At 41.9% G+C, this 27,124-nt stretch overlaps 1 protein-coding gene across 2 annotated transcripts in view; it reads left to right on the top strand.

The window, feature by feature from the left end:
• The window catches only part of LOC138801495 (uncharacterized), an 80,650-nt gene extending 67,338 nt beyond the window's left edge, over positions 1-13,312 (top strand). For both annotated transcript variants that reach the window (XM_069984389.1, XM_069984388.1), the window contains exons 14-17: positions 307-657; positions 3,482-3,772; positions 7,017-7,352; positions 9,941-13,312. In XM_069984389.1, coding sequence (XP_069840490.1) covers positions 307-657; positions 3,482-3,772; positions 7,017-7,352; positions 9,941-9,960 — 998 coding nt within the window. In that variant the 3' untranslated portion in view covers positions 9,961-13,312. The remainder of the gene's footprint in view (positions 1-306; positions 658-3,481; positions 3,773-7,016; positions 7,353-9,940) is intronic.
• The last annotated feature ends 13,812 nt before the right edge of the window (positions 13,313-27,124 follow it).

Below are 27,124 nucleotides of genomic sequence, written 5' to 3'. Positions count from 1 at the left end.
ATTGGCATCTTGGAGAGAGAGGACATAGTTATATCCATCAAGTGTAACCTGTAACCCTACTACACATCGATAGAGAGTACAACGATATGTTAGCTATAGCTCTGCAGAGATGTTTATATGGAGCTTTGTGCGTGGGTGCCCCATTGTTACATTGCCTAATATGACAATTACCAAAGGTGCTTTATTTTTTAAAACATGACATCACAATCATTGTTGCTATTGCAGTTACAGCTCTGATGCATGACTACAATTCCTACTATCCGTTCCCTATTCAGTTTTATTTTATTCAGTTTTCTCATATTACAGGTCTCCTCTTGGGCCCAACTGTAAGTGAAATATTCACACAGACTCTCACACTAAAAAAAGACGTAAAGCTGCATTGTGACATCAGTGAATGTCTCCAACATAAACCGACCTTCACCTGGTTTGTAAAGGAGAGAGGAAGCAATGAATACATTGATGTAAATGAGCAGAAGAACTGCTATGAGCTCAGCTCCACCGAAGACCAAAACCCTCGTACAGGTTATCATTTTGTAACTGGATTAAAGTTCCGTCCAACACTCGGCCAGCACCATGGGGTTTGGTATATGTGTAGAGTCCAGCACCCCAGTCTGGAGCTTCCAATAGAGAGAATCACAGGACCTCTCTATATAACATGTGAGTATTGTAACTGAAGTGCTATATCTTTCATTTATTTGTATTCATAGCGGATGTTTGGTCCAGTCTGGTGAGGTGTGCACTCATCATAAAAGACTATTCTTTGCTATATATTGTGCTGCTTCTCTGCTGCAACTCGGCACTATACACTTCAGTGCAGCTGAGCTGTAATACCTCATACAAACTGAGGACAAGAGTGGTGCTGTTTCTGGAAATAAAATAGCGGTTCTTCCCACTCAATATACAGATTTACCCCCTATTGGTAAAATTACATGTTTATTATAACATATAACCCCAAATTAAAATATGATGATCACTCACAAGGATAAATATAGTAGAAAGAGTAGACCAGTGGGGAAATATGATACAAATCCAGATGAAAAAAACACACATAGATGTGAACACCCAGTTTAATCAGATCATAATACATAAACTGAGTGAATAGAGTAGTGGAAATAATCCCAATAAAGCACATTCCATGGGATAGTTCTATTCACTTTCTGCTATCCAGAAGGGAATAGGGATAAAAGGTTAAAGTGTAGCTGTCATTAAAAATGTTTGCAGAAATCAATAGTACAAGTGATTTTAAGAAACTCATGTTCATGAAGTAAAAGGTGGGCGTGAAACAGACTGTCAGCACTCCTTTCACGTAGCGTCTGCTCACTCTATGTCCGCACCATGTCCATGTTTTTATAATAAGAATAAAGCTTGAGAAGACTACATTGGTGAGTGCAACTGTCTCTTTACTTCATGAACATATGTTGATGCACTTTTCTAGTTAGCACCACCTGTCAATAGTTATACTCCGACTGAGACCAGTACGTAGCTATACCCATAGTATACACCTGTAGTGCCGCTGCCCTCTACATGTGCAAGATTTTAAGAAACTCTGTAATAATTTTTATTAGGCAAATAAGTCTCTTTCTTTACTCAAAAAGCTGCACCCCAAGCTCCCCCCCTCCTTCTTATCTGTGCATTATCAGGCAAAGCCGCCTTCATTATAGCGGAGCAAAGTGAATACGGATTTGTTGAGTCTATTATAACCTAGGGAGGGGGAGCAGGGACAGTAGAAAAGCAGACCAGCAGTTTGGAGACTGTCTGGGCACATAAAACGCTGATTTCACAGGTCAGAAAGGTCAGTGCAGGTCTGGGGGCTTGGTGAGAGAAGATTGCAGGGTGTAGTGTTTTGCAGGGCTGCCTTTTCTCCTCTCTGTGCTGCCTCATCCCCCTCAACCCCACCCCTCTCCATATAGCATAATGGACTAATAAATCCTGCTTCTTCTGAAGTGAGGGGGAGTTAGAAAAAGAGTTTTTTGAGTACAGAAGGAAACTTTTTTTTTGTTTAATAAAACCTATTACAGAGTTTATTAAAATTGTTTGTACATTGATATCTATTGATTTCTAAAAAATGATATTTACATGAGTGACTCTTTCAATGGTCAATCCAATTGGTATCACTGCTCCTGCTATCGCTAAACAAAGCACCACAAATTAAAGGGGCACTCCGGGTAGAGGTAAAAAAAAAAATGAAACTTTTGCAGAAGCATATAGCAATACTTACCTTTCTATCCCAGTTTTAAAACTACCCAAAATCCATTTTGTTTGTTTGTTTTTTTTGTTTTGTATTGTGTTTCTGTCCTTCCTGGTTAATCAGTTCCCAGAATGCAATGCTTTCCCTCAGCTGACCAACACAGCCCCCCCCCCATCACAATCAGAAAAATTAGTGCTGCACCTGCATCTGGCCAGACAGAGATGGTGAATCACTTAGGGGATTGGGGGATCCAGCCCCGAGGCATCACGCCCTGCCCCCTGTCTGCATCATCAGCCTGATGTCAGCAAACACACTCAATGTGAGACAGAGGCATGTAATCTTTATCTCTTAGGGTGGGAGAGCAGAGGGAGCAGGAAACAATGTGAATTGGCACAGAGGCCATTTTTTTCACTTCCTGGATTTCTATCAGCTACCAGTGTGGCAGAACCGCACAGATACAGTAATACATTGTATAGACACATCTATATAACTTTTAATGTACTTTTAATAGAAAACAAGTTTTTCTTATCCGGAGTTCCCCTTTAAATGTCAATGCTGATATAAAGTGTAACTGCAGTATTTAGGTAAATAAGTGACAGTGTATAGCAGTACGCACCACACATGAAGTGCTAAGTGCAAATGCAGTATATTTAAAAAAAAAATGTATAGTAGTATATAGCAGTATCCAAAGTAAGCATTATCTAGGTGCCTGTGCATGTGAGTGGGGACAATGATTATCATGGAGTCTCTGTTGTCCTAGTATCGTTTGACATAAATAGTTGAATGGAACCAAAAAAACAACTACTACTGTTATGAGGTCTAATTTTTATGGCATGGACTGCATAATAAAAAATAAACAAAAACAGTATAATATCAATCATATTAAAATTATACGGTTTTTCTGCTAAAAACAAAACAAAACAGTGCTCTGTATCACCATCATTAGGGGTTGTCCAGCGCTACTTAAACATGGCCACTTTTCCCCCTACTGTTGTCTCCAGTTCAGGTGCAGTTTGCAATTAAGCTCCATTTACTTCAATGGAACTGAGATTCAAAACCCCACCCAATCTGGAGACAACAATAGGGGGAAAGTGGCCATGTTTTTGTAGCGCTGGATAACCCCTTTCCATTGTCTGGTGGGGGAGGGGCAATGTGACCAGAAACAGCAATTACAGCATTTTCTTCCTCTTGTGCCCATCACTCGCTGGATAAATAACATGAGATTTTAAAAGTCTGAATAATATCACATATGATGATAATTGTTTTACCTTTTCTTTTTACTTCTACTCCCAGTGATCCCACAGATGGAGGAGCTCCCAAAGTTCACACCCAGTGACCCAGATAAAGTAAAGTGCTCCATGAGATTATCAAAGTTTTACCCGTCAGAAGTTCAGATCACTTGGACTAATAGAGAAGATAATAATAAACTGAAACCTTTACCCACAAAACAGACGGATGATGAACAGATATTTGATGCTATAAGTGAATGTATAATCCCCTGGAGATATTTCATGTCTGGAGTGCGGGTGACCTGGGAGCATCAATCACTGACATCTCCTCAGCATCAAGATCTCTGTGTTAAAGGTACATACAGTACTATACAGCAACCGCTAACTACTATACAGCAACTACTATACAGCAACCGCTAACCATTATACAGCAACCGCTAACTACTATACAGCAACCGCTAACCACTATACAGCAACCGCTTACTACTATACAGCAACCGCTAACTACTATACAGCAACCGCTAACTACTATACAGCAACCGCTAACTACTATACAGCAACCGCTAACTACTATACAGCAACCGCTAACTACTATACAGCAACCGCTAACTACTATACAGCAACTACTATACAGCAACCGCTAACTACTATACAGCAACCGCTAACTACTATACAACAGCCGCTAACTACTATACAGCAACCACAAACTACTATACAGCAACCGCTAACTACTATACAGCAACCGCTAACTACTATACAGCAACCGCTAACCACTATACAGCAACCGCTTACTACTATACAGCAATCGCTAACTACTATACAGCAACCGCTAACCACTATACAGCAACCGCTAACTACTATAAAGCAACCACTAACCACTATACAGCAACCGCTAACTACTATACAGCAACCGCTAACTACTATACAGCAACCGCTAACTACTATACAACAGCCGCTAACTACTATACAGCAACCACAAACTACTATACAGCAACCGCTAACTACTATACAGCAACCGCTAACTACTATACAGCAACCGCTAACCACTATACAGCAACCGCTTACTACTATACAGCAATCGCTAACTACTATACAGCAACCGCTAACCACTATACAGCAACCGCTAACTACTATAAAGCAACCACTAACCACTATACAGCAACCGCTAACTACTATACAGCAACCGCTAACCACTATACAGCAACCGCTAACCACTATACAGCAACCGTTAACCACTATACAGAAACCGATTACCACTATACAGCAACCACTAACCACTATACAGCAACCGCTAACCATTATTCAGCAACCGCTAATTACTATACAGCAACCGCTAACTACTATACAGCAATCGCTAACTACTATACAGCAACCATTAACCACTGTACAGCAACCACTATACAGCAACCATTAACCACTATACAGCAACAGCTAACCACTATACAGCAACCGCTAAGTACTGTACAGCAACCGCTAACTACTATACAGCAACCGTTAACAGCTATACAGCAACCGCTAACCACTATACAGGAACCGATTGCCACTATACAGCAACCACTAACCACTATACAGCAACCACTAACCACTATATAGCAACCACTAACCACTATACAGGAACCGATTGCCACTATACAGCAACCGCTAACTACTAAACAGCAACCACTAACCGCTATACAACAACCGCTAACCACTATACAGCAACTACTAACCACTATACAGCAACCGCTAACAGCTATACAGCAACCGCTAACCACTATACAGAAACCGATTGCCACCATACGGCAACCACTAACCACTATACAGCAACCGCTAACCACTATATAGCAACCACTAACCACTATACAGCAACCGCTAACTACTATACAGCAACCGCTAACTACTGTACAGCAACCACTATACAGCAACCGCTAACTACTATACAGCAACCGCTAATAACTATACAGCAACCACTAACCACTATACAGAAACTACTAACCACTATACAGCAACCGCTAACCACTATACAGCAACCACTAACCACTATACAGCGACTACTATACAGAAACCGCTAACTACTATACAGCAGCTGCTAACTACTATACAGCAACCGCTAACTACTATACAGCAACCGCTAACTGCTATACAGCAACTGCTAACTACTATACAGCATTCACTAACCACTATACAACTACTATAGAGCAACCGCTAACTACTATACAGCAACCGCTAACCACTATACAGGAACCGATTACCACTATACAGCAACCACTAACCACTATACAGCAACCGCTAACTACTATACAGCAACCACTAATCACTATACAGCAACCGCTAACCACTATACAGCAACCGTTTACCACTATACAACAACTGCTAATCACTATACAGCAACCGCTAACCACTATACAGCAACCGCTAACAACTATACAGCAACCGCCAGCAACCACTAACCACTATACAGCAACCGCTAACCACTATACAGCAACCGCTAACCACTATACAGCAACCGCTAACCACTATACAGCAACCGCTAACTACTATACAGCAACCGCTAGCCGCTATACAGCAACCACTATACAGCAACCGCTAACTACTATACAGCATCCGCTAACTACTATACAGCAACCGCTAACCACTATACAACCGCTAACTACTATACAGCAACCGCTAACTACTATACAGCAACCACTAACCACTATACAGCAACCGCTAACTACTATACAGCAACCGCTAACCGCTATACAGCAACCGCTAACTACTATACAGCAACCGCTAACCACTATGAAGCAAACGCTAACAACTATACAGCAACCGCTAACTACTATACAGCAACCGCTAACTACTATGCAGCAACTATGAACCACTATACAGCAACCGCTAACCACTATACAGCAACCACTAACCACTATACTGCTATGGAATAAGAGCATTTTCTATGTTCTGGAAGCACAGACGAATAAACGAGGGCACCTTGACCTAACAGCATCTAGCAGCATTAGCAGTTTGATATGTGAACTGCAGCTGACAGATTCCCTTTAAGCTTATCACTGGTCAGGTGTTAACACAGACAACAGGGTCTGTCCTTTTGCTAAGTTAGAACCAATGTGGAGGTTGAGAGAGGACAGGGCCAGTCCTGGTATTTTCATAACTATTAATCGCTTTATAATCCCCTTATATTTGCAGACTGTGGCTATGTTCACACTTGGCAAGAGACTGGCTGTTCCGTGACCCGGTTGGGTCATGGAACGACCGGTCTCAGAAAAGAGACTTTAGCGCCGCTGAGTTCTGATGTGGGCACATGCTCTATTGAACTGACAGGTTTGCTGCGGCCGCTATTCACTGTATAGCGGCCGCAGAAAACTGAAGTCGCTAAGGATCCCGGCTGGAGTGTATATCATGTGTATACACTCCGGCCGGGATTCCCTCAGCCTGCAGCACTACTTAAGTACCTCAGAAATCATGGCCGTTGTAACAACAGACGTGACTTCTGTGGAACTTACGTAGTGTGAACATAGCCTGTAGAAATAATTATTTTGTCACTCATGACTGCATCACAAGCAAGTAGCAAGTGATATCCAGCAATATTACCCATCAGTCATTGTTCTGTGACTTATTCCTAGAATATCCCTGGCGTCCAGTGATAGAAGAGATAGAGAAACCAGTTTTCCATGTGGGCACTAAAACCACATTACAGAGCAGAATATCTCACTACTTTCCTAATGACCTCACTGTGTCCTGGTACCTGAAGAAGAAGGGGAAGTGGAAGAATACGGTTCAAATGCAGAATACTAAATCCAGTGCAGAGAGACAGCCTGACAACACATACATCTGTACCGCCACCCTGACAGTCACCCCATCTATTGGAGAACATGATGGAGCAGAGATCATCTGCAGATTGCAGCATCCCAGCTTAAAGGGACCAATAGAGAAGTCTACAGGAAAAATAACCATCAATGGTGAGTCCTCTGGAGATTGTGACTTTGCAACAAAAAATGGTAAAAAAAATTATTATACAATACTTTCATAAAAATTTTCAATGGTCCAGGACCCAAGAATCATAGTAAAGTGGGACTAGAAATCCCACAGGATACACAGAAAAATTGTTTGTGGTAATACAAAAATGCAGTCCATTGACTCTTATGTTATTGTTATTTTATGAATCACAACTTCAATGACGATGCTCAGATTTATATATATTTCTAAATCAGCAATTACATTTATTACAAGATAATTATCTTACTTTTACTCCTATAACGGTCGCAAATCTATGCAAATGAAGGTGCACCAGAATTACCAGTCATACTTGATACATTAAAAACCCTGGTTAACACGCTATCACTCTGTTACATGTGTACCATATATGATACAATATACAAAGTGTAACTGTTGTGTACCAGTCCTTTCTGTTGTCCTAAGCGGCAGCACCAATGGGGGAAGATTCCATCTCCTTGCAGTAATAGGACATGATGGTAAACAAGTAACACTTTGTTGCATTATTGCAAAACCTATAAGACCCCTATCCTAATAAATCCTCACTGTGTACTGGGGCCATTCACTTAAATAACACACATTACAATGTTGTATTAGTTTGTAATGTGTGTTATTTAGTGAAAAAATGTCTTACCCCGCACTACCCCTTTAAGTCCAAGGTGTTTAAGGAAGCCCAGGTAGTTGTCTTGCATATTTAAACAAGTAGACCAGAGTTCTTTTCTGCCCACAAAGTGGACATTGCTGTGGTAGAGTAAAGAGCGTTGTAACGGCTGGAGTATAGTGGATCCTCTGGACCTGTGCAAGTGATGGTATAAGCCGCACCAAGGAGCGGAGTCTATGGGGTCGCTGATTTCTCCGGAGCCCACTGCAAGGTATAATGGACTTTCTGCGTCAGACGAACCCCAGGTCGCTACCCCTGCGGAGGCAGCCGAGGTGAGGCAAGGTACAAGAATGTGAGATGGGTAGTCAGGGACGGGCAGGCAGGTCAGGACTGGTGGCAGGCAACACACAGTCAAGAAACTTGGCAAAAGGGACTGGTACACAGAACAGGAAGCAACGGTCAAGGAAGGCACTCTCAATAGGCAGAGGAATTAAAGATCCGGCGAGGGAAGGCAGGAAGAGGAAGACACTTATAGGGTCATTGGACAGCTTCAGCCAATAGCTCTTTAAATTTCACACAGCCTAGGAGGCGGCCTGCTCGTGAAGGGCAGGGGCCACAGAGTGGCAGACAGGAGGAGGAGACTGCCATGGGCCAGAGCAGGAGAAAGATGGGACCCAGCGCACCACAGACGACATAACGGTGGCAATGGGATCATTAGTAGTATAGTATTACACAGCACAATTTTCCGAGGGAACTGTGCGCTAACCTGTCAGTTCAACGTTCACTTCCTCCTTGTTCCCCTTTCTTATCGATTTGGATAAAGTAGCTTTGGACGTATTTCTTATTCTTTGCTAAAAAAGACAAAAAAGGTGATCAGATCTCCTAGATTCCTTGGTGTGTTCCACATAAGTACTAATGGCTGTGCCTACATCCGGGGGAAGTGTTCTCAATAACAGATGATCCTGTAGAAATATGAGGTATGACTCTGGGTCTGCCAAGGCCTGAACATCACATACTTGATTTAGGAAATAGACCAGATGTGACAAACATTTAAATTTAGATGAAGATAGAGGTTTGTATAGTTGCTCCAATACAAAACCTAGGTCCTATTTGGGTACAGAGTCTGTGATGATTGGACGTAATCTCTGAATGTCTCTTTCTGGATCAGAGTGTCTTGAGATCTCCCCCCAGGAGCGCAGATTTGCACCTTAAAGAGGATGTACCATTAGGTACATCCTCCTTAATATGACCCACGGAGTCCATTTTTTGAACCACATCCCGGTTCCCGTGTACGCCGATTCGCCCCTTCTCCCTGGCGTACGCCTCCTGTACGCCCCGCTCACCTGATGGCAAGCATGCATAAATCATGATCAAAATCTAAACCTGCTGGAAGCAGGTGTAGACTTAGTACACCAGGCGCAGATTCAGGTGCCTGGCCGGCCAGATTCACGAAGAGGCGTGCGCCTCTTAGCGAATCCTGCCAGGGGAAAGGGGGCGTGGCCTAATGTAAGACTGGTGTACTTGTACGCCGGTCTTCGTAAATCCCCCCTTAGATTGAGATGGTGTGTTGTCTGCTTTTTTTATACAAGTACAACACCAGTCAGAAGGGACTATTAATCTCCAAACCATAAAATGATAGGGGTCCCATAGGCTGAGCAATTAATTGTTTACCATCGGTCTTATCATTGGAGGACTCTTCCCCATTGGGGCTGCTGCTTAGGATTTAGGACACTGGAATGATTTCTGATGGAAATATCTATATCTACAGTATATTTGGGCTCCTTTTACTGACAAACCTTGAAAGCAAAAACAAATGGAATTGTACTTATTGGGGAAAACGGTTATGTATTTGGTGATATATACATATGGCTTTATGCACTGCTCATTACAAAGATTCGGTAACCATATTTATTAGGTATTTATTAGGGTTTTTTTCTTAATCTTTGTTCACAGATAAAAAAAAGAGAAAATAGAAGAATGCCAAAGATCGCACGTCACTACCCTGCAAGAAAGTGGTTACAGTCCGGAAGAGCCTAGCGTCTTACACCATTAATGTGTTTGATTGTTACTAATATGTTCATTGCTGTAATGCTCCAATACTTGTAATGATTTAAGTGGTAATAGTTGGTTCCATTACATGGGAAGTTTTCCCACTGTAAGAAGTTTTAGGACCCCTACAATCCTCACTATAAAAAAGCCATATGACACAGACATGTTATTACACTGCATCATGATTCAGAATTTTGTGAAATTCTTCAGAGAGCCCGAAAATTATTATTATAATAAAAAAAGTCAAGATGTCTCTTATAAAGGGACACATATACTCATCCTTCCCCATCTCTCTCCCCATACATTGACTCAACCGGCTGCTCTTTGACCTCTGCTGGACATTCTTAGCGATTGGGCTTTCTCTTTGCAAAATTGCAGATTTCTGTTCAAATCAAATCTGCAAAAATTGCAATAAAAAGTGATCAAAAAGTCTCCTATACGCAAGCAAAATTGACACCTCACACAGCCCCATAGACCAAAAAATTAAAGCATTATAAGGATGGTAATAGAACAATTTTAAAAACGTTAGTTTTTTTTTTTTAAAAGGGTTTTATTTTTTTAAAAGCAATTAGGAACAGAATGGCACAGCAAATCCCATGCAATAAAAGTTTTACGAATAGGCCTGCCATTACCACTCCAGAAATGTTGGATTCCTTCCATTGTTATTATTCAGCATTATATCATATTCCTCCCCCATTTCCCTCAGACCCTAGGCTCCCCTCCCTCCCACCCCAAGTGCTCCACGCATTACCAGTGAAACACTAGCAGAACTGGAAGAACCTTTCGCCACACAGGAACTTGCATGTGTTATCTCAAATCTTACGGGGGAAAGAGTCCAGGACCTGATGACCTGACTGCCAAATTTTGCAAAATTTTACAAGCTCACAGCCCATGTAAAGCTTGCCGCCTTTAATTCTATTTCAGACTCCACCCTGTTGCCATCCCATGCAACCCAAACACACATTACATTTATCCCAAAACCAGGCAAAGATCCTCAGTACTGCAATAGTTACTTATTTACTGCGGTAGTTATATATTTGGTATATATATTGGTTTTGTGCCAAGGAGAGAAGCATGGGATAATACCCTTAAGACTTTGGATATTTTACATTATTCTCAATCCCATAACAAGCTTTTAATGATCTTTAGATGGCAAAAAGGTTTTTGACAGAATCTCATGACCCTCCTTGTCACAAACCCTCCAACACCTGGGCTTGGACCTTAGCTACTTATCAAAAATTCTAGCCCTGTATCATACTCTATCCGCCAAATTGAAGGTGAATGGCACTCAGTCGGCCCCATTCTCCATTCTTAATGGTAGTAGGCAGGGATGACCCTTATCCCCACTTCTATATGTCATTATGCGAAGTTTGCCATACGCTCCCAAAGGTATTCTTATAGGGAACTAAGAATATCAATACTTGGCCTTTGCAGACAATCTTGTGATATATATAACTGATCCGCACATTTAACACCATTCCTTGATGGCTTGCTTGGAGCAGTTTGGCACCAGGTCAATATTTATTTTTAAAACTGAAGTCCTAAACGTGTCACTGGATACCAAAATTGCGCAGTCCCTTAAATTTCCCCTTTACCTGGCCTACCAAGGGCATTACATACTTAGGAATTTGTATACCTCCCACTTTATCTTAACTTTATGAATTTATTTTTCCCCCTTTATTGGCCTGATTGACAAGAGACTTCTGGACTCAAAAAGACTTTTCTTGGTTCAACCACATAAATATCTTATAAATGACCCTTATGCCTAGACTGTTGCAGACCATTCCGGTTCACATCCCAACTTCCTTTTGGAAGCAGCTATAACACATTATCAGCTTCTTTGTTTGGTCCTCCTTCAAACGAGGATAGGTTGAAAAGATGCGGGCGGGGTTGGTCTGGCAGATGGCCGTTTGTGCTATTTGCCTGCGCACACAAGTGAATATTGGATAGGTTCCCTCATTCAACCACTGAACTTCGGGTGCGCCATAGGCCCCAGACATCTTTCTACCCTCTTGTGGACATGGTCTCCCTCACTGCATGTCCTTACCCCTTTGACTTACACAGTATGACATACACTAGCATCCCTACATTAAGCCGGGAAAACACTGTCCCTCTTAGATTCACTTGGACCCTTAACCCCGATAACAGATAACCCATCCTTCCCTTGAGGTATTTCTCCCTCTTTCCTCTGGACCTCCAGAGATCGACCTTTCCGATTCTATCAAATAGTTCAGCAAGTTAAACTGTTGGCGCAGTCCTTTATTCTGGACTCTGTTCCCCAAACTCCCAAGCACACTTTTAAATATGCCTAATTACAATTTGTCTTATCTCGCACCCATAACCTACACTGAGCACTGTTGCACTTTGAAAAATTGTGCTTGGCTTCCTCCTGCCCCCCTTATATCATATCCATCATATATCAAATGCTCATCTCTCTGAGATCCCAGCAACTTTCTTCTTTTTGCTCAGCCTTGGATGCAGAATTTGGAAAACAGTTTACACCACTGCAATGGACCAAAGCTTTCTCCTTCTTTACAGCGGTAGCCTGTAAAGTACAGGAAATGAGTTGTAAAATTGTATCTAGATTGTACCAAGTCCAAGCAGAATTTCACAAATGGTTCCCTTATGGTCCTGCGCTGGAGTTGTGGGGGTGCAGGCGGAAATGTGAAGCACATTTGGTGGGGATGCCACTTCTACAGAATTTCTGGAAGGCAGTTCTCCATCTTATTTAGGAGATTACAGGAATTCCCATACCCAATACCCCAGAAGCAGTGCTGGTTTTCATGTTCCCCATGGAAAAAAATTCCTACTACTGCAGGCGGCTAAGACACTCGTGTCCCGACAGTGGAAATCTTCTGAACCTCCAATTGTAAATGGTTGGTATGCAGAGGTCACCCACATTCACTGTAATGAAATGATAAACAGCGCTCCATAGGGTAAAACCGTATGGCTCCAGACTGCAAGTGGGGAAGTTAGAAACTCTCACCTGGGATAGTTGTGCAAACCCCAGGCACAACACTCACAAGGACGTAAACCAAAATTGAACTGCAGTCACTCCCATATATCCTCACTGGGATAAACAATAAACTAAAAGGCCTCCACGCTAATACAGGTGCAACGGGCGCAGCTCTCCCTCAGTTAGGAAATTTACAGCATATTTAAGCAACCGGATAATGTACTTATTAAAATGGAGAACAGCATTTCTTTTATTTTTCCCTAGTTCACCTCCTTTATAGGAATTGCTCTACATGTTAATGTATTTTGTACTACCCTATACAACAGTTTTTATCTTTGTTCTTCTCCTTTTGTTGAAATTGCAAAAATTAATAAAAACCCAAATTTGAAATAAAAATCCAGAAAATCACAGTTTGATTTTTAATAATTATTTAGCATTTTATTGCATGAAATAAGTATTTGATCACCTACCAACCAGCAGGAATTCTGGCTCTCATAGACCAGTTAGTTTTTCTTTAAAAGCTCCTCCTACTCTGTGCTCATTATGTAATGACTGATCAGGTATAAGAGCACAGAGACACGGACAAGTGAGCCCTGAACTGACCCAATCCCAGGACCTTGCCTACTTACCACAGTCTGCCCTAACTGACAGCAGGTAACTTGGAGAAGTTCCCTACACTGAATAGGTGAAACACAAGACAAAATGAGACCAACACGATAAGGAAATGTCAGCAATCCGGGTCGTACACTGTCAGGTAGCAGAGGTACTGAGTCACAAAGCCAATACGAGATCAGAAGAGAAGCAGAAGATTGAGGCAGGCAGCAAAGAAGGAAGGTCCAGAAACAGGCCAAAATGTCAAAAACAGGAGACAATCGCAAAACAGGGAGCTGAGACACTGTGTGAGAATACACCACAATAGCCAGCAACTACTGCAGAGTTAACTCTACAATTGCCAGAGATCACAACAGAGAACACTTGAGTAGAAACATAGGCCAGTGTACAGACTACACAATGAATAACAAAGCCTGACCATCGTCGATGTCTTGGCTGTGCGCCACGAGCCAAGGAGACTGGTGCTGAAGCAACGTCAGGTAAGTTACTAACACATTACCTGTATTAATTTCACCTGTTTAAACTGGTTAAACACACTAAATCAATCACTCCAACCTCTCCACCATGGCTAATACCCAGGGCCAGATTAAGGTTGGTGGAGGCCCCGGGCGACAATTTTGTTGGGGGTCCCTCATTCCCCCCCCCCCCACCACCACTAAAAAAAAACAAAAACAAAAAAACTATTCAGCGATCTATACAGGTGGCTGCTTACTGTTAGGGATTTAGCACATACCCCTCCTCGATCCTGGCTGTAAGGCTCAGCATCATTCTCTGTTGTGCATGTGATGGTCACTTGAGGAAGATGCCAGGCCCAGAGACAGGAGTGGGGAGGGGTGAGTATCAGGGTGTGTTCTCACATTGTTATAATAATAATTGTTATTGTAATTGTTATTGTGTTAATAACGCAATGTGAGAATCTGCTCTTATCCACTACAGTTAGCATATGCAGTTGTGAATCGCGGGCGGAATCTGGACTTGGTAGTCTAGGTCCCATTTGCAGTTTCCAATCATATACACTAGCTGAAGCAGTAAAGAGCACCCAGAAAGTACTTAAAGACTGTGTAAAATTTATCCATTAGAGCAGAAGCATTAGAGCAGGTTTCTTCTGGAGGGACAAGTTCAGCCACATCCAGGAGAAGCAGGTGGAGGAGCTGTGATCTCCAGTGCCTCCTGTGTGGCAGAGCAGCGCTCATCTTCTCCTGCGGGCCGCGCGATGACATCATTTTATCACGCTCAGCCTGCAGGAGAAGACCTGCCAGGGACATCGGCATCAGGGCATCACTAATCCTCCCCACCCCCACCTGAGTGGCACGTGCCCTGGATGCCTTCCCTTTAATCCAGCCTTGCTAATACCTATGAGCTGTCTAAGGACACCATGGACAAAATTGTGGACAATAGGCAAGCAGCTTGGTGAGAAGGCAACAACTGTTGGCACATTGGAATAATTTTGTGCATTTCTCTGGGCTGCTAAAAAAAATGTGTCATCAATTGCTATCAATGAGTGCTCTTCAATTTTACATGCAGTGACATAAATGTTCTAAAACCGTCCAAACTTAGGGTCCTATTACATGGAGCATTTTTTAACGACTAACGATAAACAATCGCAAATGAGACTGTTTATCGTTAACCTGAAATCGTTCACCATATTATACAGAACGATGGTCGTTACTATGATCATTTATTCCTTCTGATCCCAGCAAAACAATGAACAATGTGCAATTACACTGAACGATTAAAGAAAAAATGCGGAACTTGAGCAAACGAATGTGGAATTACAGCGAACGATTAACGATAATTTAAGGTTCAGATCTAAATCAACGATCAACGGCATACAAACGATTTTTCGATCGTTGCCTGCAATTAGGGTGCGTTTACACAGAAAGATTTATCTGACAATGTTTGTAAGCCAAAGCCAGGAATGGATTTGAAAAGAAAATAGATCCCAGTCTTTCCTTTATGACCTGATCCCTGTTTATAGTCTGTTCCTGGTTTTGCTCTTCAAAGATCTGTCAGATAAATCTGTCTGTGTAAACACACCATTACACAGAACGATTATCGTTTAAATTCGAACGATATAATGATTTTTCGTCCCGTGTAATAGTTCCCTTAGGGTCCTATTACACCGAGCGATTTGTAACGATTAACGATTGTTACTGCGATCATTATTATGATCGTTTATTCTTTCTAATCCCAGCAAAACAATGGACAATGTGCAATTACACTGAACGATTAGTGAAAAAATGCGGAACTTGAGCGACGGAATGTGGAATTACAGCAAACGATTAGCGAACGATTAACGATAATTTTTAGGTTCAGATCTAATCAACGATTTTTCGATTGTTGCCTGCAATTACACAAAACGATTATCGTTTCAATTCGAACAATATAACGATTTTTCGCACAATGATCGTCCCGTGTAATAGTTCCCTTAGAGTAGACAACTTCTCTCTGCTCAGCTCCCCGCGGCCCCCTCTGCACTCATCTAATTGCTGCCGACATGTGTAATAGCGCTTTCAGCAAGCGGGAAACGAGGAGCAAGCAATTAGTAGACCCATTAGTACATCTGGGCCAATATAACCTATCATTCAAGCAAGACATGCAACTTTTCTTTAAAAATTTTTTTTTAAAAAAGTTGATTCTCTCCGTAAGCATACTTAAAAGTAAACATAGTTATTCATAGATTGTAGGCCCTCGCGGGCAGGGTCCTCTTTCTTCATGTACCTGTCTGCCACTTATCTTCATGTATTGTGTTCTGATCTTGTATTGTTCCTGTTTGTTACCCCTATAGCTTGTATAGCGCTCTGGAATCAAGGGCACTTTATAAGTAAATAATAAGAACATAACTGTAAAGCATTTCAAGCTATCGCTTCATTATATTTATTATAGATCGTGCAGACATATGCATATTCATGTAAATGGGTTTCCACAGCTTCATACAGTAAAAAAGTTGAGAGTCTTTATTTCATGTTGTTAAAAAACCTATACAAAAGGAAAAAAAAGTGCTGACACGTTTCGGAATAACAATTCCTTAATCATTCATATCCATATCTGCTATAAGAAAAATAAAATATATGCAGGGAATGATAAGGTCCCCTCATAGTGCCACAGCTGCATAGAGAAAATCTAGGAAGCCTATGATATACAGGAGGATGGAGGAGAGCATGCATTACTGTCTGACCATGATATAGAAGATTGCTGCATGCATGTTATGCACACACAAAGTATGAATGGAAAGAAAGACCTATTTTATAATTCGTATAGGAAAGAGAAGAATACATGCTACTGAATTTGGGAGCACAAGATGTAAATTTCCCCAGTTTTTATCTTTGTAATCTATAAAAGAAAAGACTAGAATATCACAAATGATCTCTATAAGGAGGGGATATTTTACGCTGAATATCTTATTTCTAACGTCTTACATATATTCCTAATTTCCATGTTAGCCTCCTAGAGACGTGGCAGCTCCAGTATATTATCTGTACTCAATAATGATTAAAAAAAAATACAATGCAGGCAAACGTAATCTCAACCCATTTCTGCCTATCTATCTATTTCTCTGGAGCTGGGTAAGACAACAACAAGAGGATTAGGTTTGCACAGTGTTTTACTCCACGCACTGAGCCCTCCTACCCTCCCACCTTGTATACAGGCTCCCTTCACCCATCCTCATTGTGGTTGCAGTAAGCATGTCTATGACATGGGGGCTTGCATTCGCGCACCACTCACATCTTTCATATGTGGTCTGCCAGCCCCAGTAGGAGGAGATTGGGCTATGTAACTGGTTGTGATGTGACTGACAATCTTGTAGCCCATCTGCGAGGCCCTGCTCCCTTCCTCTATCCTCAGTTACCATGTCCTGCTCCCTGCTCTTGGTCCTGATGTTGCTGATGACAGCAGCAGCCGTGTGTGAGTATGGCATTAGTTATGATAGTATCCATCCTCAGATTTCGGTGACAGTGTTTGTCCTTGTGATGCTTGGCTTTGCATGCGATGAGCTAGTAAGACAGAAGCAGCATTGCTCCCTGGAGATCACACTATGTAGCCGGAGCTAGGACTGTAGACCATTATAAGCATGACCGTATATATATATATATATATATATGTACAAATGACTCCAGACCTGGGTGTGTCTGTAAACATACTACAGCCCCGTGTCTCTAGACATGCCCCCTCACGTACTATGCTAGTAGTGTGATGGTTGTATTCACATTATAGCTGCTCGCAGTTATGGCTATGGTTTAGTATTATGAGAGTGATTGGATTTTATTAATACTTCTATGTATTTAGCTGAAAATATGACAACTGTGTTTTGAATGCGACGAGACATTATGCAAGTGTCCTATACATGTGAATGAAAAACAGCTGCATTCAGATGTATGGGACAGACAGTAATGTCAGCAACAAACCCGCTGTGTGTGAACACACTTACAGGGTATGGGACATATGAAAACATTACATAAGATATTGTCCATATTATTTAAGCATTTGAGGTTTTCAGAGACACAAAAACCATTTTAGATATAAAATATAAATAGATATAACTATTCTATTTCAGCATGTATTACATGACTGAGTGCCTTAAAGGGGTATACCTATCTTGGACACTTATGGCATATCCTCATCCCAAGATGTGGCTTCAGATCGAGTGCCCCCCGACCCCTCCGGCTTGTTTACAGATGTGGTTTGGAAGCTGAAGAAAGCTGTCAAGTTACTTAATGCAGTAGATCAGCAATAAAAAAATAAAAAAAACTGGTCCAAGAAAGTGCCAGATTTGTAATTTACCTCTATTAAGAAAAATCTCCAGTCTTCCAGTACTTTTCAGCTGCTGTATATACTGCAGGAAGTGGTGTATTCTCTCCAGTCTGACACAGTGCTCTCTGCTGCCACCTCTGTCCATGTCAGGAACTGTCCAGAGCAGCAGCAAATCCCCTTCGAAAACCTCTCCTGCTCTCCAGACTGGAAATAATACACCACTTCCGACAGGACATACAGCAGCTGATAAGTACTGGAAGACTGGGGAGTTTGTTTGTTATAGAAGCAAATTACAAATCTCCAAATCTCTGGCACTTTCTGACACCAGCTGATGTGAAAGATTTTTTTTTTTTTCTGAACTACCCTTTTAATTTGCGCAATTCCCATTGACTTTAATAGGGGATGTGCAGAGAAGCCCCATGAACTATGCTGTTTGTGTAACTCCGGGAGTTGTGTAAATAGAGTTATTTGTGCAACTCCCATTAAAGTCAATAGGAATTACACAAATTGTGTAACTCATTGGCTTTGGCTGTTTTCGACTTTCCGACTGGTATTGACACATGGCATATTCAGATTCAGCCCTCAATTACCCAATAATCGGCCCATGTAAAAGGATTTTTAGTTTAGCTTAGTTTACATACGCTCTATCAATAGTGAATATGCAAAAGAAGAGCCCGTGGAGCCCCACTTGAGAGTTTCGGAACACAGGACTAGCCAGATATCCCTTCGGGAAGGACCCAGCCAAGGGGCGGCTCCTGTAGAGAAACCACCAAAACCACCATATTAAGTGACCCTATAAGTCAATGTAATAACAAGGGAAAAACCAAGGCCAGGTAACCATCCACATACAGCTGTTTCAGGGTGTTGCCCCTCATCAGTGTGGAGCAGGATTCTGGCTAGGTGGGAGCAATGCCTAGAAGAGCCATAAGAGAAACAGATCGCTGATCTCACCGGCTGCTAGTGAAAGCGCTCAATGCAGTGAAATCCTAGGTGCATTGCCCCCTGGGAAACATGATTATGCAAAACAAGACTTAAGAGTCTTGAAACACAGGACTAGCCAGATATCCCTCCGGGACACACTTTCAGCCCATTGGTGTCTATTCTTATGCTGTCTTTCTTTGAAACTGTTTGAATCAGTTTGTATTCTGGGAAGAAAAAAAAAGTCCAAAAGGACGCCATTTCATATAATACTGTGGGGTATGTGGGGTAATACAGTGTGTTAATATCTGAGACTTCTCACCTGTTGCATGAAAGATATGCACCTATTACTCACACGCTGGGGTACTGGAGGAGAGTTGGCTGCTTGGTCAGAGTGTATCGATTCTGAAGATACCAATTCCAACAAAGAAATATACCTGGCACTACATATAGCTCTATGGTGGCTGAAGAGTTGCACAGTTTATTCAGTGATTACGGTGCTCAGCGTCAAGTAGCAACCAATAGGTAATTACACAGCCAACTCAATGAAGAGCAAAAAAGAGCTGCAGCAACTCCCCAAGTCCATTACAGGATACAAAGACGGTACTGGGTTAGGGAGGATAAATACATGAGCGTGCACTTAAAGCAACAATTGTGTTGTGTGCTAGGTAACTGGCCGTTGTCACGTCATCGGCAATTCTCAATGTGATGTGCCGATGATGTGACCACAGCAGCTCAAGCCAGATGAAACGATTGTCGCTTCTGCCCTCTCCCCGCAGCTGCCACTGGAGCATAAGAGCCGGTACCTGTCACGGGGCGCTGTCCCATCTTGGCCAGTGATTGGCTAAGTGGCCTGTCACTTCAGGGACCGACTCTGAAGCTCCATTGGCGGCTGCAGACAGATACTGTAGAGCACAGGAGAGGTATATATAGGTTTATTATTTTGTAACTGTAACTCACTTATTGTGGAAAACTCTGCAGTGAAATGAGATATTCTGCATCACGAACGCAGAGCATCCTGGGACTTGTAGTACTAAGCAACTGCTCACCAGGAAGTACAATAATTAATTATAGAACTAGGACCTCCAAAACAAAAGGATTTTTAGTGGTTTCAGAACCAGGACAGACAGGTAAGCAATGCTATACGCTTCTGCAGCATGTTTATTTTTGTTACCTGTTGTTGGAGTACCCCTTTTGGCCTGATTCCAGATCTAACCCAAGCCTTATTATAAATCTGAGGCTATGTTCCCACAGAGTAAGAGACCAGCCGTTCCGTGACCCGGCCGGGTCACGGTGCGGCCTGTCTCTGAAAAGACCATCCCGGCCGGTACTGCGCCCGGATTCGTTCGCTCCACAGTGGTAACTGACATGGGTTTCTGTGGCCGCTATTCACTGAATAGCAGCGGCAGAAAACTAACGTGTCACTTGTTTGTGGCAACGAGAGAGATCCCGGCCGGAGCGTATACTATGTGTACCAATTTTGTGTATATTAATTTCTTTTATTTATGTAAATAAATTAGTTTTTACCAAAGTTTGCTGGGAAATTTACCCAGCATAGAGCCATTCTTCTGCCTTCTGATGTTCTTGTAGACATATTTATTATGTTTTTGCAGGGTACAAAAAAAACAGTCCTACTCTCTGACATGTTATATCTGACTTCTGTCCACTGGGTGGCGCCACATTGTATCAACTGTGACCATTCTCATTGGACTGTTAATGTTAGAGCTGAACCAAGCTTTCACTAAGACACTACACAGAGACGTCGCCATTCGGACAGAATCTAAAAAATCTCACATGAAGGCATACTTTTTGGCATATAGTTTGGATATATTAATAAAACACTTGTTTGTGGTGCAATTTATGTTAGCAAATGTCTTAAACCCACTGATAAATTTCCCTCAATGAGACAGATTTATGAAACAGTCTAAAAGAAAGACTGTATTTGTTGCCCGCAGTAAGCAAAGTGCAGCTTGGGTTCCCTCTGGGCTTCCTCTGGGCTACACTGCGCTGGTGCAGGCAAGAATAAATTCTAAATAATAAATAAAAAGCTCTGATGAACTTTCTATAACTGCCTGGCTGTGTAGTCTGGAGCGCTCCCTACATAACAGCAATCGGTGTAGGCTGGAACATTCCCTATAACAATAATCTAGAGAACCCTCTTTAACAGCAGTCTAGGTGTGTAGTCTGGAGCAGTGCTTCTCAAACTGTGAGGCGCCCCCTAGTTGTTGGTGAGGCCCAGCTGGGGAGCCAGATTTCACAAAAGTAACTATGATCTGCACAGTCCTCCAAAATCTCCATTTAAGCAACATAATTAATTTAATGTATACTTGCTTTATTACTATCTAGAGCTTGGGAGACGGGTGAAAGCTAGCATTATTTTCAGCTTTTAAATGGACCTTCACCACAGATAGTGAGGCCCAGGTACCCTCTTGGTCAGCCTGGTGAGGCCCAGGCATTGCCTTGCTCTGTTGGGTGAGGCTCCAGTAGAAAAAGTTTGAGAAGCACTGGTCAGGAGCTCTGTCTATAACAGCAGTCTAGGTATGTAGTCAGGAGCTCTCTCTATAACAGCAGTCTAGATGTGTAGTCAGGAGCTCTCTCTATAACAGCAGTCTAGGTGTGTAGTCAGGAGCTCCCTCTATAACAGCAGTCTAGGTATGTAGTCAGGAGATCTCTCTATAACAGTAGTCTAGGTGTGTAGTCAGGAGCTCTCTCTATAACAGCAGTCTAGGTGTGTAGTCAGGAGCTCCCTCTATAACAGCAGTCTAGGTATGTAGTCAGGAGCTCTCTCTATAACAGCAGTCTAGGTGTGTAGTCAGGAGCTCTCTCTATAACAGCAGTCTAGGTGTGTAGTCTGGAGCTCCCTCTATAACAGCAGTCTAGGTGTGTAGTCTGGAGCTCCCTCTATAACAGCAGTCTAGGTGTGTAGTCAGGAGCGTCCTCTATAACAGCAGTCTAGGTGTGTAGTCAGGAGCTCTCTTTATAACAGCAGTCTAGGTGTGTAGTCATGAGCTCTCTCTATAACAGCAGTCTAGGTGTGTAGTCAGGAGCTCTCTCTATAACAGCAGTCTAGGTGTGTAGTCAGGAGCTCTCTCTATAACAGCAGTCTAGGTATGTAGTCAGGAGCTCTCTCTATAACAGCAGTCTAGGTGTGTAGTCAGGAGATCTCTCTATAACAGCAGTCTAGGTGTGTAGTCTGGAGCTCCCTTTATAACAGAAGTCTAGGTGTGTAGTCTGGAGCTCTCTCTATAACAGTAGTCTAGGTGTGTAGTCTGGAGCTCCCTCTATAACAGCAGTCTAGGTATGTAGTCTGGAGCTCCCTCTATAACAGCAGTCTAGGTATGTAGTCTGGAGCTCCCTCTATAACAGCAGTCTAGGTATGTAGTCTGGAGCTCCCTCTATAACAGCAGCCTAGGTATGTAGTCTGGAGCTCCCTCTATAACAGCAGTCTAGGTATGTAGTCTGGAGCTCCCTCTATAACAGCAGCCTAGGTATGTAGTCTGGAGCTCTCTCTATAACAGCAGTCTAGGTATGTAGTGTGGAGCGCCCCCTACAAAAGAAGTCTGGCTGCGTAGTCAAGAGCATCCACTATAACAGCAATCTGGCTGTGTACATAAGGGCACAGTATAACAGCAGTATAGCTATGTTGTCTGGAGCCCCCTATCACAGCAGTCTGTAGCATTGTATAACAGCAGTGTGGTTGTATAGGTTAGGGCCCAGTATAACAGCAGTCTGGAGTGTTGTATAGATTAGGGCCCAGTATAACAGCAGTCTGTAGCATTGTATAACAGCAGTGTGGTTGTATATATTAGGTCCCAGTATAACAGCAGTCTGTAGCGTTGTATAACAGCAGTGTGGTTGTATAGATTAGGGCCCAGTATAACAGCAGTCTGGAGTGTTGTATAACAGCAGTGTGGTTGTATAGATTAGGGCCCAGTATAACGATGTGATCCTTACAACAAGCTGTCTATGTCTCACAGATGCTCAGTTACGGGTCACCACCTCCCCTGCTCCCATTGCATTTGAGGCCGGGACCACAGCTGTCTTGCAATGTATGTTTTCTTTGGGTGTGACCCCAGTGGATCCTGCCCAGGTGCATCTGTTCTGGAAGCATGATGGAAAGAAAGTATTGTCGTACGTTGAAAGTATCAGTGCTTTTAGACCTGGCGCACATATCTCAGAGGAACAACTGGCAAACGGAGATGCCTCCCTAACTCTGCTTAATGTCACGCAGGAAGACTCAGGCCTGTACACCTGTAGTATCCGACTGGGATCTGAGCAGGTGACACAGAATGTCAGTTTGATTGTCACTGGTAAGTGTCCCATCATGTTTTACTCCTAGAAATGTAAAATTCCAATGTTCATACACAACACCATACAACGCTGCAATAACTATAGATAAATAGATATTAGATAGATTGAAGATGGAAGTCAGAGTTGTCAGGTACAATAATGGGAACTACACCCACCCCATTCAATCCCATCTGTAACATTCTGACCTTTTGTAAACATAAAGTGAGATGTAGTTTGATGGCCTCATTGTTTGGCATAATACATTTACAGAATAATTTTTTTAAGTGTTTTATCAAATGATAAAAAAAATTGGACAGTGACAACATAAATAATGGCCACAATACTGCAAATATAAACATGGAAACTGGGCTCTTCAATCCTGAGGTCCAGTTCAATTACAGTGAGGTGTACAGAGAGAAGAGGTTACATCTATGTAGTGTATAGTCATTTCTTATCCCTTAGGTGTGCAGGTGGCAACTGATATGTGCAGCTAGATTGACACCAGCGATACTGTCATGTGATATCGGGGTGCCAATCAGTTACTATGTCAGCCAGAGGCCTTTAGTTTATTGCTGTGCTTAACCTAGTGACTCTGCTAATAGAGTCTACTGGACCTTACTTATCTATAAAATGTTATAGCATTGTAGGAATCAGAATATTTAATCAATCATATCAAAGATGTATAAAAAAGAAAAATACAGCTCACCCAAAATCGCCTGGAAGCAACAGGGACAATCTGTAGAGGGTGCACGGATCTCCAGTGCAGATAATCCGAAGAAAGGTGAGAAGTCCGGCACTCCAAAGGCGTGATGTGAACTAAAACTTAACTTTTAAAGGGGTAGTGCGGCGCTAAACATTTATTCACAAAATAACACACATTACAAAGTTATACAACTTTGTATTGTGTGTTATGTATGTGAATGGCCCCCTTCCCCGTGTTCCCCCCACCCCGGAAGTGTGGTGCATGATATTCACCACACGCGTGTCGACCCCCGGCCGCCATCTTGGGACAATGACGACATCTTCGGGAGGCCGGACGGACCTCTCCAGCGTCCCCCATGCCGGCCCCCCTCTGCCGCGTCATCAACTGCTCAGCCGCGATTGGCTGAGCATAACTGTACTTTGGTTGAAAAGTTCATTGAATTTAATAGTAAAAACATAGAAAGGACGGTGAAAAGGACTGCCTAACGAATGCTTCTGAAAGGTCCCTAGGGGCACTAAAGAGTGTTCAAAACTTTATATATATGTACATTATATATAGTAAAAGAAAACTCCCATAATAAAAGATCAAATCAACTCTTTTTTCCTATTTTTTCAATAAATAAATATAAACATATTTGGCATCACCATGTTTAGGACTTTTCAATCTATTAAAATATACTGTTAATAATCCTTCATAGTAAATGGCGTAAAAAAATATTTAAACTCCAGAACTGCAAATTTTTGGCCAAATGATAAAAATGATTAAAGAAAAGTCCCATCTAAACCTAAATAGTACAGATAAAAATTATGGATCATGGTGAAACAAATAAGCCCTAATACTTCAGTAGGTAAGTATTTTTAATATGAAACTAGACAGAAGAATCAGGGAGCACAATCTGAGGTTATCAGGGAACGATTAAGAGCAATACCAGAATTTTTTTTTTTCTACCTAAACAGTAGCAGATGCTTGGAACAAACTTCCAGCAGATGTGGTTGGTAAATTAAAGTAAGTGAATGTAAATCCACCAGGGATAAACAAATATCTATCCTAAGATAATGAGAAATAACATAAGGACAGACTAGATGGACCAAGGGGTCTTTTTCTACCTACTATCTTGAAAAATAATCTTTCAAAACTACTGTAAGTTTAACATAAAAAAGTGATTTAAACAATAGGTCATTTTCCGATGATACATTCCCTTTAAATGTCCGTTTTTCTAATAAAGGATTTTACTAAACATGTACTTTTCATTGATAAAATAATTAATAGATTAAACCTTGTGACCTATTGCACAGGAGAAAGTCACCTCTTTCTAATATTCAAGCAGCCTGTAACTAATGGGGTCATTGATCCTGGGGCAATGGCGCAAGGGGCCGCTGGTCTTCATCAGAGCCTACCGCAAGACAGGATAGACTTGCTGTGGCAGGCAACCCCCAGGTCGCCACCCCTGGCTTGGTATCATTAGGAGAAGCATCAGGGATAGCATTAAGGATGGGACAGAATCAAAGATAGCATTAGGATCAGGGGTAGCATTAGGAAAAGAATCTGGGATAGCATTAGGCATAGCATCAGGATCAGGGGTAGCATTAGGGGAAGAATCTGGGATAGCATTAGGGATAGCATCAGGATCAGGGGTAGCATTAGGGGAAGAATCTGGGATAGCATTAGGGATAGCATCAGGATCATGGGTAGCATTAGGAAAAGAATCTGGGATAGCATTAGGCATAGCATCAGGATCATGGGTAGCATTAGGAAAAGAATCTGGGATAGCATCAGCATTAGAGATAGCATTAGGATCAGGGATAAGTTCCCAGATCTAAGGCACTGGGAGCCAATAAGTGCATTTAGGAAGCATGAGGAGGGAATCCTCTATTTGAGTGTAAATAAAGTTGTGCGTTAGAAAAGACTTCAGAAGATAAGGATTTGGGGGTAGTGATTTATAATCTTTCTGATCTGCCTTAAAAGGAGTCACCATTGCAGCCAGGCGGTAAGGAAAGCAAATCATATGCTGGGCTGTACAGCTAGAAGCATAACAAGTAGGAAAAGAGAGATTATGATCCAGCTGAATAGAGCTCTAGTGACATCACATTTGGAACACTGTGTCGAGGTTTAAAGATAAAATAGAACGGGTCCAAAGACAGCTACAAAAATGGTGGAGGGTGTGCGGCATAAAACATATCAGGAACGGATTTTAATCTGTAAAGTCTGGAGGAAAGAAGTCAAAGGGGGGACATGATGTAAACCTTTATATATGTAACCGGACTAAATACGGTGCAGGAGGAACAAGGGAAAGGGGGGACATGATCGGAACCTGTAAGTATGCTACAGGGCTATAAAAGGTTCAAGAGGGAAGTATTTTTAATTTTAAAAAAAATTAACCCAAGGACAACAGGGCATAATCTGAATTTAGTTGGGGGAATGATCAGAAGTAACGTGAGAAAATATTACTTTCCTGAAAGTGTAGTAGATGCTTGGAACAAACTTCCATCAGATATGGTTGGAAAATGCACAATAACAAAATGTAAACCTGCCTGGTATATACATATATCTATTCTAAATTAATAAGAAGGAAAATACTAAAAGGGCCGACTAGAGGGAGCAGGGGAGCTTTTTCTGCTGACAATACTCTATGTTTCTACAATACAAAATAACAAAAATAAGAGTAGAGCATTTCTGACCACTCCACATCTGTAATTTCCTAAACAGCAACACAACAGTTTTTTTTATTAATATTTCACAGAAATGTGTTTTAGGGTCTGTTCACACATACAGACTCGCTGCGTATTTATCGCTGTGAGTTTCTCGCACATAAATTCACAGCGATACTGATTGCTATCAAGTCAATGTATGTGTATTC

This window comes from Dendropsophus ebraccatus, chromosome 9 (genome assembly GCF_027789765.1).
Source record: "Dendropsophus ebraccatus isolate aDenEbr1 chromosome 9, aDenEbr1.pat, whole genome shotgun sequence".
Lineage (NCBI taxonomy): Eukaryota > Metazoa > Chordata > Amphibia > Anura > Hylidae > Dendropsophus > Dendropsophus ebraccatus.
The sequence above is the reverse complement of the archived record's forward strand: the minus strand, read 5'-3'. Positions and strand labels throughout refer to the sequence as shown.